Source organism: Idiotropiscis lumnitzeri, chromosome 12 (genome assembly GCF_059441095.1).
Source record: "Idiotropiscis lumnitzeri isolate Australia: NSW breed Sydney's pygmy pipehorse chromosome 12, RoL_Ilum_1.0, whole genome shotgun sequence".
NCBI classification, from domain to species: domain Eukaryota; kingdom Metazoa; phylum Chordata; class Actinopteri; order Syngnathiformes; family Syngnathidae; genus Idiotropiscis; species Idiotropiscis lumnitzeri.
The window spans coordinates 12,149,453-12,164,003 of NC_142402.1; the positions used below are offsets into that span (position 1 = coordinate 12,149,453).

General features: G+C 40.7%; 1 protein-coding gene across 1 annotated transcript; it reads left to right on the top strand.

Moving 5' to 3' along the window:
- The first annotated feature begins 2,615 nt into the window (after nt 1-2,615).
- On the top strand, nt 2,616-14,277 carry map3k20b (mitogen-activated protein kinase kinase kinase 20b). The gene is made up of 11 exons (XM_088311502.1): nt 2,616-2,917; nt 5,514-5,601; nt 7,290-7,391; nt 8,260-8,325; nt 8,405-8,433; nt 8,526-8,663; nt 9,483-9,569; nt 10,638-10,712; nt 10,806-10,912; nt 12,204-12,384; nt 13,164-14,277. The coding sequence occupies exons 1-11, from the start codon at nt 2,759-2,761 to the stop codon at nt 14,001-14,003; spliced, it is 1,872 nt and encodes a 623-aa protein (XP_088167628.1). The 5' UTR covers nt 2,616-2,758; the 3' UTR covers nt 14,004-14,277.
- Nucleotides 14,278-14,551: the final 274 nt, after the last annotated feature.

Genomic DNA, 14,551 nt, shown 5'->3' on the forward strand with positions numbered 1-14,551 from the left:
CAAAAGTAAACTACAATTCCCAAAGGACTGTTCAACCTTCCTTGTTCAGCACTAAGGACACAAGAAATACATCTAAAATGAACCCCAAACTCAATTTAAGATTTCAAATGATAAAGACAAAACGAAGGACATTTTTGCTCTATTTTTAGATACATTTAGAAACGCAAAATGCAGAGGTGACAAATTCCAGGTGCTTCGACTCAATCGTCTCCCGGGGTGGTTGTTTCCGAACCCCACGTGGCTAAGGTTTTTTATTTTCTGGGCTGGGATTTGCCACCTCTGGTCAAATGTAGGTCCAGGTTTTTTTTTTTTTTTAAGATTTTTCAATTTGGGTTATTTCAATAACCTTGGTCAGGATGCCGATATAAAACATAATTTCCCATTTCCTTTTTTTCTGCGCTATCGCCCCACATATTGTACCAACCAAAACTTCCACTGAGTGTACCTAATATAATGTCTCTGATACTAATTTGTGTCTTATATACATGAGGTTTGATTAAGTAGTCATTTTAGATTAAAGTATAAAGCATTGTTTTTTTTCTCCCATGAAATTATTATAAGCAGACATTTCAACATATGTATAGTTGGTCAAAACTTCCTCTCGTGTGAATCTGCCTGACATGATGCAAATGTAAGCATATATTGTGTGTCGTCCAGAAAACCTAATCCTATTTCCATACTATGCCGTAAGAAATGAATATCCTACTACGTAATTCTTGAAACAGACAGCACACATTAGAGTGTTGGAGTAAAGATTCTTGTCAGGAAATTAATTTTGGTCTTAGCTATTATAGTTTACATTGATTTTTTATTTTTTTTTTTTGTCAAAATCCAAATCTCAGAATACTTGGTCTGGTTAAATTTTAGAGCCTTCCTATGTGCTGGATTAGTGTTTACCGCTCCACAGTTGATCTCAATGATGTCAAACTATTTTCCTGCCTGCTGATGTCACGGGGTCATTCCTGTTAGGGTGAGTAACGCACGCTGCCATGTGCATGCACAAATTGTGAGGGATAGTGGAGTATTTGTGGTAGCCATGCTCGTTGCTAACTGGTTTACTGTGTGTCAGATTATGGTCTGGGAGTTTGTGTGTGTGTGTGTGTGTGTTTGAGTGTGCACTCACGCAGTGCAGAGAAAGCTTTATATAGCCACACTCATCCAGGAAGAAGGAATGCCCTGGATGCCACTGACCATATTTGAACAGCAAGTCTGCTGCAGAGCGCACGCAGCAAACCGTAACTGAGACACAGAGGTGGCAGTACTCACACTCTGTACGCGTGTACAAGAAAAGATCTTTATTCCAAAAAATTAATTCATTTAATAAAGCAGTTCTGATTAAGCTCCAAGTAAAATATTTTTTTTTTAAAAAGTACAGATTGAAATGTATTAAAGTACAAAAGTAAAAGTATCAATATGCGTTTTGCTAACTTGACACAGTGCAAAGATAAACTTCTCCACACAGAATAGTTTTCCTTTCAGCAACTTGAATAGTGCTCGGACTGAGAGGAGAAATACAAATCATTCATCAAATTCAATTTGAGAGACATGCAAGAGATTGTGTCGGTTTCCAAAATGCAACCAGATCGCGTGATTGCAAATTGCAGTTGGCTGTAGGAAGGGATGTGCTCGTAAAATGTTGGCAGAACTCACGTCACGTTTGTGTGATGAAATAGATCTCACCAAAAAATGTAGGGGATGCCTGCAGTGTCATTTTCAAATTCATATACACGTACTCTTACATACTTTTTTCAATATTTTTTATAATTATTTCTTTTTTGCATTGAAAACACATTATGGCGTTTTATCAGTGATTTTTTTTGTTGTTGATATTTTGGGTTCTAAAAACCGCACCCCCTTCAATGTATTTCAATGGCCGTCAATTCTATGTGGATTTTCGCAATTCAATCAAATCAACATGTTGTGAACCTATCGTCCTGATTTACGTGTGCAAACAAAAAAATGAATATGAGACCATTACTTGCGGCTGAATTCGCCTTAGTTTGATATTTTATTAAAAATAATACTTTTAGAATGGTATCATTGGTGAATATTTGAATTTGCACATTCCCATTTTGTATTTTTGCCCATCTGATGTTCATGTCCATAAATCACATTACTCACCAGCTACTTTTTTTCGCTGTAATTTACATAATTAATTGGCCGACTTTTTACTTTTATTAGTCATATTCTGAAGTACCATAACTTGAGTACAACTATTGGTGTACTCTCCACATTTTTTTAAACCAAGCATGAGCTAGCCTTTGCTTGAAAACTCAACCCCACAGCTAATGATAATTAAAAAAAAACAAAAAAAAAAAATCACTTGAATATTTGAATGCAAGTCGTTAAACGGACAAACACCACATTCCAAATATCTTAAGTCCACCATTGAAGTATTTGTACTTCAACCTGTCCCACGACTATTTAGTGCATTCGGGTTGTAATTCCACGACCCTCCACTACTGGGCAATGTAACACCTTGCACTAACAAGCCAAGCCATGCCTCCTGCAGACTTTTTAACAGTCCCCAAACCCCCTCCACCAGCCCTCCCCTCTCTCTTTCCAGCACTTTCTGGTTTCTTCCTCAGTGACTATCGCCCCCGCTAACTTACTGACTGACAACATCGGCGCTCATCCTCCGTCCTCATCCTTTGCGTCCAAAGGTCACGGTGCGGGTCGAGCGTGCACACTTTGGGGGAGAGTGTGTGTGTGTGCGCGCGTGTGGGTGTGTGTGCTCGCGTGTGAGAGCCAGTATGCCATGTCGTCCCCCGGCTCGTCGTTTGTGCAGATAAAGCACGAGGACCTGCTTTACTATGAGAACTGCGGAGGAGGCAGCTTTGGGAGCGTCTACAGGGCCCTCTGGATATCCCAAGACAAGGAAGTGGCAGTGAAGAAGCTTCTGAAGATTGACAAAGAGGTAGGACATCCATATAGACATTTATGGACATGTGCTCACTGTAACGACAAACTTTGGCGATACTTGAAAAAGAAAAAAATTGAAACGCTTCCTCTGAGGCTTCAAACAAGAGCAAGAATCCCTTTCCAAATTCCCGAGAGCCCCCCTCGTCCCCTGTTGTCAGCCATGTTTATCTAAAACATACCTCTCTCTGTGTGTTCCCCGCCCTCTCAACACTTTATGGAAGACGAAATGATTTATGCCAGGTTCCTCCTATTGTACATTTGGGCAAAATGTGGTCATTAGGGACGTGTTGACGTCAGATTTGGGTGTCACCCCACGAGGGGAATCCACTCACAATTTCCAGCCGTGCTATTAATATCAAAATAGTGCGAGGGTTGTTAACCTCCGCGGCAGGAAGTCGGCCGACTTGTGGGTGAAGGCGCTTGTTGGTATTGTTGCCGCGGCGCGAGGAAACGATGCCATGTAAAGTATGTCTGAAGATGGCGATAAAACAGAGAGATGGCACAAGCTGATTGATGGTCAGACTTGTTTCTTGCTTCGTGGGCAGATACGGAAAGACGTGTGCATTGAGGTCGTCCATCAAGGCAGGCTAATGGAAGGAATTCTTCAAACACATTCCTGCAACGCTTAATGTAAACGGGTGCTTTGTTTTGTGAGCGGCGTTTTTACTTGTCTTCTATATCTTCAAAGTGCGCTCAGATTCGGAACGTCACTGTCGTTGCACATGAGCTGCAGTGCAGAGAGGTCATTCGGCGAAAGGGGATGGGAAGGATGAAATTCTTCTTCCGAGACTAATTGCTGTTTAACAAAAAATTTAAAAAAAGAATCAATTAAAAAAGACAAATAGGAAGGCGTTGTTGGTGCAATTTAGCAGAATGATGAGTGGTTATTGCGTTGCCTGGCAACAGACACTTATTTGACTTTTGCAGAGACTTTTTCAGTCAAGCCAGTTTTTCCCAACCTTTATTGAGCCAAGCGACATATTTGACATTTGCAAAAACTAATCTGATACATCTGGATACAGCCCACCTATGCAAACCGGATTAAGGAGGTGCTCTATTTTCTTAACATGGAAAAAAAAAAAAAAACGTAATTTTTGTCCTAAGAGCACAAGCAGACCATAGAAATGCATGTGCGGAGTATTTGAGAAATACATCATGCATGAACTATTTTCATAATCATACTGATTCTGAACATTGTGCATGTGTTCCTGAAATTCTTGTCCAGTTGAAACAGAGCATCGCTGTAGAATAAATATTTACACTAATCTTCCATAATTTTCATTATATTGTGTGTGTAGTTAGCTGCTGTCAAGCTGAACAAGTCCACTCGGTTGTAGTAAAATATTAATTGATATGAAGACCTTTCTGAAATTTGAAATTCATTTGTGAGCAGTGAGCTTTCAAACTGAATCATGTTCGTAAGTGAAGGTCCAACATGTGCTCATGAAATGCAAACATAGGCAAAAAATGTCCACCCTGTCAGCAAGGACATCAATTTTGCTGTTTACATGTACAGTCTCTACTTGCAATTAATTCATAAAAATAAATTTAAAAAAATTCCAAGAGCTTGACCAATCTGCATTTCTAACAACATATCATCTACTCAAAACAGTCGATATTTACTTCTTAGGGCTCTCGTTAATTAGAAAGGCACACCTGCGTTCGGCATAAAAATGGGCACATCTTCATTTCTAGTCTAGTTTTCAAGTCTTTGAGAACGTGCCAGCCCGTACAAAGTGGACTAGACTCTAGACCAGGTGAAACCATGTCTAAGTTGTGATGAAGGATGTTTTTACTGCACACGATCGACCTGGTCTTGCTGTTCCTTTTAATTTGCGTGACCTGACCTCCTGCATGGACTCCAGCGTGTCTGTTAAGCTCCCTCCATGTCGACCGCACACCTGGAAAGAGAATAAGAGGTGCTTTCATTGTCTGAGAAACAAGGCGGGGAGTGTTCACGCCAACAACGGCGCAAACACCCCCTTCCTGCTGCGTCAAACTACAAAAATACCTCATTCAATCTTTCTCATTATGATCATGTCATATCGTTGATTTTGTGTTTTTTTTGTTTTTATTTATTTACTTTTGTTTATTTTACTGGTCTTCAATTGTAGAATAGGTGCTGGCGAGTGGGGGGACTGTTTGGTTTAATCGTGACTAACGTAATACTGAATCATTGTAATTACCTGTTTGTAAACTCCATCAAGAGACTTTTCCATAAAAAGTAGATATATCAACATTCTAATGATGTACCTTTTCCAATTTATGCCTGCTAGTCGTCATACGTCGCTGGCATAGATAGAAGAACAAAGATGTGGAGTGAATCAGTTCTGACCAATTAAGTCAAATTGGATCATTTCCCACAGCCCACTGGGAACACTGGCTTAAGTGCATGTTTGCCACTTTGGTGCCAAGAATCAGACATGGCGCTGATGACACAACGGTTCAAAGATTTAACTGGTGACCTGTGCGCTCGCAGGGCATCACAAATGATTCACACTTGATAATATCAAAGATCACGTTTCTTTGCTGTAGTCACGCGAGAGGAGGAGGTTAATAATGTCTGTCTCTTGGCTCGTCTTCTCATGCAGGCCGAGATTCTCAGCGTCCTGAGTCATAAGAACATCATTCAGTTTTATGGAGCTGTGCTGGAATCTCCCAACTATGGCATCGTCACAGGTCTGACCCTGTGTGTGTGCGTGTGTGCGCGCGTGTGTGCGTCACTCCTGTCAAATGGCGTCTTCTACTCAGATTATCAATCTCATAAGAACATAAAATCTAAGAGCCAGGTTTCACAAGAAAATAGTCATTTACTCCGTTATTAGTACAAAATAAATACACAGTGATGCCTTGAGAACAGAGTGACCTGACTTCTGAGTTTTTCAAGAAACAAGCCGTTACCCAACCAAATTTTTGCAAGATGGTGGCAGCAAACTCAACTCCGTTTGGCAGATAGTGAACAATTCTTCAAGAAAAAAAGAAGGCTTTAAGCTATTTCTTGCCACCCCCAGTTGAAGGTTACTGTCAAACTAAACTTAAAAAAAAAAGCAATGTGTATTTTAACAACCACATAACTTAGCAAACTCCACTAGCTTAATGCTAACAGATGATTGAAAACATCATGGTTGTGCTAACGAATATAATCAGTGTTCCTGTGTTATTACACAACAAATGTTTGAACACAAGTGTTAGCGCAACACAAGTAGACAGACAATAGAACAATACTCGCAAGTGCATATTGGTTATCCTTTGCAAGTATTTTTACTGCAGCTTGTCGAGTCAGTTCCGAGGCTCATTTTCGTGTGTCTCTCTATGTCCTTATTATACTGCCCTCCGGTGGCCAAGGTGCACACACACGCACAATGACCATTAAAATAAAGCCAAAACAATTTAATTCTTTAAGTTCTGTTTAATTATGTCATAACGGAATGTTTTTTTTTTTTTTTAATGGAGTACACTTATGGAGTGATATTTCTTTTCTCAGTAACAATCACATTACATATTTTGGGGAGGGTGCTGGAATCTATTATTAACATTTGTTTCAATGGTGAGAGATGATTTGAGATGCAAATGTTTTGTAGTCCAAAACTTTATTTAATTTTTATCTGAAGACACCACCGCACAGTATTAGGGGAAATTGTGATTTATTTATATTCCAGTATTGTTTTTATAATGTGTTTTGCCTTTCATTTAATTTAATTTTAAGCTGTATCTATCATTACCATTTTCTCTAGCATTACAATTCTTAAACATGGTTCACCTGCCATATAGTGAGATGTGTGTCCATTGAAACTTCAATCGAAATGAAAAACGTTGATTGCTTACGCTTTTAACCGACGCAAGTTCTACAGTGAGAGTTTTCTTTTACTTTTTGAAGAAACACATTGAGCATAAATATGAGTGGAAAAAAAGGACTGGTGGTAGTTAGACCCAACAACATGAAAGAATTATGATTGAAATGCTAATCAACATTATCCACTTTATCCTAGTTCAGCCTCACAAGCCTTATATTCCTGATTTTCAGTTTGCACACAAATCCCTTCGTGTCTTTTCCTATGAAAATAAAAAGCCATGTGAGCATGCACTCTAATACAGTAATTGTCTAACTACTGTCTACAATTTGACTCTTGAGTTATTGCTGCTTTTTCTGGCAGGACATTTGAAACTGATACCAGCATGCTGTAATGATAAAGCATGTGTTGCATTGGTCCGAGCTGCTGTATTAGTCAACATCTAGCCCGGCCCGATGTTACTGAAAGCAGTTAGGCCTTACGTCATATTGTGCAAAGTGAATGGGGAGGATAATAATGGGCTTTGGGTCCATGTAAACGAATGCCACGATGACTACATGTGTGTCCTGTGTGCAGAATATGCCAGTGGAGGGTCTCTTTATGAGTACCTGTCCAGTGAGCAGAGTGAGGAAATGGACATGGAGCAGATCATGATGTGGGCCATACAGATGGCGAAAGGTATTTGACACTCTAACGTGATGTTATTAAAACATTTTATAGTACGGTCATCATTATAATCTCACAGTAGGAGTAGATGTTTAGAATTTTGACCAAAAGGTTTTGTGGGAAATGAAGTCCCACAAAGATTTGCGGTTATGTAGGCAGATCCAGCTGGCTACTGCTAAGCCGCACCAATACAGTAAATAGTGAATTTATGATTGTACAAAAATAACAATGAACAATATTTATAATTATATGCGTAAAGTGCAGCTTGAAGCTTCTGTGTTGCTGAAATGTACCATAGCTTTTGCAACCAAAATTATTTTTCCAGGTAAGAAGTAACATCCAGTAAAAAAAAAAAAAAAATTAAAAAAAAAAATAAAATAAATAAAACAAATTAATAAATATATATATATATATATATATATATATATATATATATATATATATATATATATATATATATATATATATATATATATATATATATATATATATATATATATATATATATATATATTGGATTTTGGATCAAATGAAAAGAGAAGCATTCGTTTTGCATCCCTGAAAATGTGCCACACACAATAATTGTCCTTTGTGATTGCTTGTTTGACCTCCCTTTGCTACTCACCGCCCTTCGGTGGTCTTTTTTGCATAGTAGGAATTGTCACGACATCCTGCGACAGCTTTTTAGTCCTCAATTCATTGATTTGTTTGCCATATTAGAATAAAATTTCTCAACGCCCACGTGCAATTTCTAAAGGAGCCACAATTAGTAACTTCAAAGAGCTCACATTAGCACTTTCAACCAAACGGATTGATTAAACTCCTAAAAAAAATGCAACGATGTGCTCTTGATGACGTTGTCATTTGTAAATATTATTAGGAATGCACTACCTCCACGCAGAGGCTCCCATCAAAGTCATCCACAGAGACCTCAAGTCACGGAACGGTAACACAGCGTTCTGCTCTTATGTCTTCTTCTACTTCCACATTGTCTCTTTTATTAATTATTTATGATTTTTTTCCAGTGGTCATGACAGCAGACAAAGTGCTTAAGGTGAATGTTAAAAAAAAAATCTTACTGACTTGTCAAAGCCGTCCGTGCAAGTTGTGAAGGAGATTGTTTGTTTGTTTTTAATGCCATTGCAGATTTGTGACTTTGGTGCGTCTAAGTTCTTGTCGCACACCACTCACATGACTGTGGTGGGAACATTTCCCTGGATGGCTCCTGAGGTCATCCAGAGCTTGCCTGTCTCGGAGACCTGCGACACTTACTCATATGGCGTGGTGAGAGCATCTTTCATGGTACAATGTTCTGATGAATCTAACGAAAGAGCGCATGTCATTTTGACCAGCGCAGAATTGGTGCAAACCCGACTAGAGATACGTGAACACTCTGCTTGTCTATTTGGGTTGAGAATGTGAGTAATGTGTCTCCGCTGGTCACAGTAAATTTGCTGAAGTGTTGCGGACATGCAACAACGGCCTTGCTGTGTTCTGCTATTCATCAACGTGTCACGCTAAGATTGTTGTCGTATACGACAATCAAAATGTCACATTTTTCCACATTTTTAGTTGGCTAGCAATGCATACAGGTGTCAAACTCAAGACTTGAAGGACAGAACCAGATATCTTTGCCATATTTTTCATTCAGATCACATCCGCATTCATGAGAGGGTGTGCACACTTGTGCAACCACATTATTTCAGTTTTCTTTACTTTCCCTTTTGAAAAGATTTGTTTTCCCCAAATTGACTTGTGCAGGTTTTAGTTGACATTAATGCTGGAAAATGCTTTGAAAAAATGCTTTTGAATCAAAAAACATGGCATTTGAACAGGGGTGTGTAGACTTTTTATATCCTCTTGCTAGTTGTCAACGGAACCTAAGTATGAGCTCTTGGACTTAAAATTGACATTGACAAAATTTCAGTCAGTTGAGTATTTTTTCTAGTCAATCAACCTTGTCACCAAACAAAAACGGATGAAAACATGTCAAACTTTCTGCTGACTGAGATTTGCGTCTAAAATAATAGAAAAGCTCAAGCGGAAAATATTGCATATTTAATGTCCCTATACGAGGACCAACACTGTGTGCTCTGTGGCCAGGTGCTGTGGGAGATGCTGACTCGTGAAGTACCTTTCAAGGGCTTTGAGGGCTTGCAGGTCGCTTGGCTGGTGGTGGAAAAACAAGAGGTACACGCACACGCACACGCACGCGGTCTGCGGACACACTATGAACATGTAGTGTGAGTATATCGACAGCATTTGAGGAGGCCGCACAAACAATGCGATGCTCTCATGGTTTCCACTGTGAGCTGGTGAAGCCGGCTGTGTATTTTTAGTCCTGATGTCAGTCGTGTGCTCTTGTAAGGTCTGCTGGATACACACAAGCGGTGGAGCTCGGCCAGTCGCTCCACTTTTGCCACTTTTACAGCTTGGCTGGGTAAAAAAAAGAAGAAAGGATGTTAGCGAGAAGAAAGCCGATCCAAGACGTTTATTGGGGATGATGTAGATACGGCCGATGTGTTTTAATTGACTTGTATAGCAGCGCTAAGACGCACGCACACACACATGGCGGGGGCCAACAAACAACCTAGAGAACATGATTCCTTGTAGCTGTTGGCTAATCTCCAAATTCTCTCCCTAAATAACCCCCTCACCTCCTCTTTCCCAGTGTCTCTCTGATTTCCCCCTCCATTGCTCCACCACTCTTCCCTCCTGACCCTCCTACTTGATCTCTCTCTCTCCGCGCCGAGTGGCTGATATTTTAGGATTAATCCCGAGAGAAAACAGTTTCCATTTACTGCACGGTACGATAGAACTGTCTGGACTCATTCAGACCTGGCAGCAAAACGTTTTTTTTTTTTTTCTTATGGAGGGACATTGATTTTTTATTGTCTTGGTACTTCTTTTATTATTACATAACTCAGCAATGTAAACTTGAACTTTATTTCGTCATGACAAGATACTGCACTTATATATGCGGCATGCGCAAAAAATGTCAAACTTTTTACTCCAAGTTGTAAGCACTACCAAAAAAGTACTTGGCTCTCCAAGTACAAACATGACTCACATTATATACAGTAGCATAGTAGGCCCAAGTGCGAATAAAAAATAAGGCACAGGTTTTAAAAAAATATTTTATATTTTTGGTAGACATTGTGGCACTATGTGCAGTTGGAAAATTAATGCTGCACTTAAATGTATCAAATTATTTCTTGTAGTCATCATCAGTGCTTATGATTGTCTCAATTTGTGTAGAGGCTTACCATCCCCACCAGTTGCCCGGCAAGTTTTGCAGAGCTGATGAGGAAGTGCTGGCAAGCCGAGCCAAAGGTAAACAAATATACAACACATCATTTGTGGAATCTGATCTCAATGTCATAAATAATACAAGACGTATTTAATTCATCATATTTGTGTTCACAGGAGCGTCCGCAGTTCAAACAGGTGCTGGTAACCTTGGAGACAATGGCGAATGATAGCAGGCTACCTGACCAGTGCAACTCCTTTCTGCATAACAAGGACCAGTGGAGGTATACACGCACACACACAAAAACATCTCTCACGATCTCAAAACCACTCAATGAGACCAAAAAAATAAATCACACGCGCAAAAAACTCTTAATCACTCCGAAAAAAAAAATTCACTCTCAAACTATCAAATACAAAAAAGGCTTTCACAGTCACCCCCCACAAAAAATATCACAAGCACTAAAAAAAAATGATTTGCTTCACACCATAAACACCTCTTAAACTCACCTAAAAATCTCTCACACATGCATTTTAAGAAAATCCCTCTCACATGCACAAAATAGACACACACGCTCAAAAGCAGTTGGCAGCAATTGTGACAGATAAGGGGTGAGGAAGAGGGAGGTTGTGGCTCGCCCCGACAGAGGAAGGAAGGTGTGAGATTCTGCGCATATTTACAGCGAGGCCATTTCGGTGTGGGATGAATGAACACGGAGGTGTGAGAGCACACCCAGGAAACAATGGCAACATGATTGATTGCTTTAATGCCAATGAGAATGTGAAATTAGTGTTTTGGAACGCAGGGTTTGTATGATTGGAGCTCTAGCAGCCTCTTGTGGTCATAAACTGTACTGCAGCTAAGACTGGCGCAGAGAGTTGTCCGTATGATAAAAGTATTAAGACTCAGTCAAGGTGGCTAAAGGGTGGAAAATTCCCTTTAAAGACTCTTCTAATTTTGTGGGGAGGGTGGGCTCATGCTGCTAAACATTTATATACCACATTACATACATTTCGATCATTTCTTTTGTACTTTGGGTGAGACTACAGTATTCAACTGTTCAGCAATGCACGCAAGGTCCAGACTATAATAGTTTGCTCGGATGAGTTTGGTGCTAATATACACACTCTAAAATATTATTTTTGTTAAAAATAAATAAATAAATAAATAAATAATTAAATAAAATAGCCGTGGAAAAGATGGAATCGATTATCTTCCCTTTTTACTTCCTGTAAAACTAATGGACAGGCATCTTAATATTTTCCCCCCATACTAGTAGTAGTACATACTTAGATTTGTGAATGTAGGTTTGTGTCATTGTGACGTATTTGCTGTTTTCTGTGAAACCATTAATTGCTACAAATCAAGCAATGCTCTTGAGTCTTGAGAATTTACTTGTTTAGGTTTTCTCCCATTAGAGGCGCTTGGCTGCCAGATGGGCCATCAATTTTAAGAAATTAATGCATACAATTTTAATTGTTATACCACACTTTGATGTATTTACAAATGCAATGACAGACATGTTAACAGATTTGTATGCCTGTGAAATGAAATGTATCGTGCAAATATTCCAGGTGTGAAATTGAGTCGACCCTGGAGCGCCTTCGGAAGCTGGAGAGGGAGCTCTACTCCAAGGAGAAGGAGCTGGAAGAACGGGAGAGGCGGCTCCGGCTATGGGAGGAGAGGCTGATGGAAAGGTCCAACATGACTCCAAGCCCCACTTCCTTACTCATGGATCGCTCCAACATGTCGCCAGTGAGTCATGTGGTGAAGTCACGTCTAAACTTATATCCATCTCATTCTGAACTGAAAATGATAATTCATGCTTGAGCGCATTTCTCCCTTAACCCGCCTCAATAAAACATAATTAAACTTTACCCAATTCAAAATTCATTGTTTACAAAAGCAAACAACATCATCTCCAATAATTTTCCAAAGGTCTTCGAGCCTTGAGTGATGCCACAAATGAAACGATGAGCTAACTATGCAGTTAAAAAAAAACAAAAAAAAAACAGCCAGACTTTCAATCTTGAGGCGACGCAATTCACACGGCTCCCGCAGAGTGAGGGATCAAAAATTAAAAATGAGAAATATTTGGTCCAATTATGAGATGTTGATACTTTGGCCAACAAAACAGAATCTGATCTTGTAGAATGTTTCATAAAATTGGAAAATGCAGAAAGAGGCATCTTGATCATTCCTCTTTGCACAATCTCGCTCAACCCTCTCCTCGGCATGCTCCTTTTTAAATCACTCCGCCGGTTTTCAATGGGGTTGAGGTCTGGGGACTGAGATGGCCGTGGGAGGAGCTTGACTGTATGTCTGGTGACTCCCATATACAATTTTCTATTTAGGAGTATGCTTCTGCAATAAAAATTGAATTCGTTTTAAGACTTTTAACTCATCGGTGAATTTTAACTCCAGTTTGTAACGTATTTTGTGAGTCCTCTCTTTGAAAAGCGCTCTGAGCTGCAAATGAAATTGTTTTGGGCTTATTGAAATTTTGACACTCCTCTTTCTCTGCCTCTCATCAGTTCTTCACCCCAATGTCCATCGGTTCCACCGGCTCCTTCTTCCGCTCGCACTCTCAAGACTCCAACAGCGCGGGGCTCAGCAGTGCGGGGGTCAGCAGTGCTGGCGTCAGCCGCCTCCTCCGCACTCTCAGCAACGGCGACAGCGAGAGGGGGGGCGGCAGTGCGGTTCTGGAGCGGGGGGTGGGCTCTATGGACAGCGGGCGGCTGCATGTCATGCTCCGAGGCTTGCAGGGGAGATTCGACGAGGAGGACAAGGAAGAGGAGGGCACCCTGGAGGAAAAGGCTTGGGGGCCGAGGGATGAAGGCGGGAGCTCGGAGGGAGGAAGGGTGCAGGTGACGCTTAGGAGCTTCCCAGGGGGGAGACTGGAGCGGGAGGAGAGGACGTGGGAGGAGGGGGACATGGAGAGAGGGGGGATGCAGAGGAGCAGGGTGACCACCATCGTGCGAGGCTACTCGGGCAATTTCGGAGAGGCAGAGGGGGAAAAGGATGGAGGGTGGGAGGCAGAAAAAGTGGATGAAGGGGGGCTTGAGGGAGGGAGGCTTCCCGCCATGTTTAAAGGTCTCAGTGGTAGTTTAGGGGGATTGGGGGACATGCTGTCCTTGGATGGCATGGGGGAGATGGACAGGCTAGGCGACATGGACGTGAACATGGGGGATATGGGGATGGTGAAGGTCAGGAGTGAGATGGGGGTGAGGGGTCACTCGGGGGTGCAGGTGAGCATGAGAGCCTCATCCAATCAGAACTCTGTCAAGAGCTGCAGCGTGCGACACGGATCCAAAATCAACATGGCCACCGCCGCCATGGACATGATGGAGCTCGACTGGTCCGACAGCGATTAGAAGATTACAAGACGCGACGGCAACACAAACGTCTGCACGTGCATTTAGTTAGAAATTGCGCAAACACACTTTTTATTTGTTCAAATGTTCCTTTTTTTTTTAATCAAAGCAATAAACTAAACCATCATGTATGTACTGTGAAGAGAGAAAAACCGCAGAGATGAATGCTGTCCATGTTAAAGGCTTCACGTGTAATTTACTGTACTGCGACATAACGTATATTTGTGTGTTTTCTGCTTAGTGTGTAGATTTGAAAAGATTTTGAACTGATCTAACTGTGATCTTGTGTGTGATTTATTTTTTTCATTTTTCAATAAAAAAAGACTGATACAAAAATCTAGCCACAGTATATAGTCATGTTTTTTTTTTTTTTTAATTTTAAACAAGGGAGGAGGAGAAAGGGGCACAATGGGGCAGCTCACCCCCCCCCAAACACACACACACTGAATGGAAAAACACACTTGGGTATATATATCCATTTAACGACTACAAACAACTCGTAATCATTCAAGTCGGTTTCCTAGTTGCATCTTTTAGGCCTGCCAATA

Coding starts and splice junctions, on each gene's coding strand:
- map3k20b (XM_088311502.1), top strand. CDS start 2,759: ATGTCGTCCCCCGGCTCGTCGTTTGTGCAGATAAAGCACGAGGACCTG. Junction 9,570..10,637: donor TGGTGGTGGAAAAACAAGAG/GTACACGCACAC, acceptor CAATTTGTGTAG/AGGCTTACCATCCCCACCAG. Junction 12,385..13,163: donor ATCGCTCCAACATGTCGCCA/GTGAGTCATGTG, acceptor GCCTCTCATCAG/TTCTTCACCCCAATGTCCAT.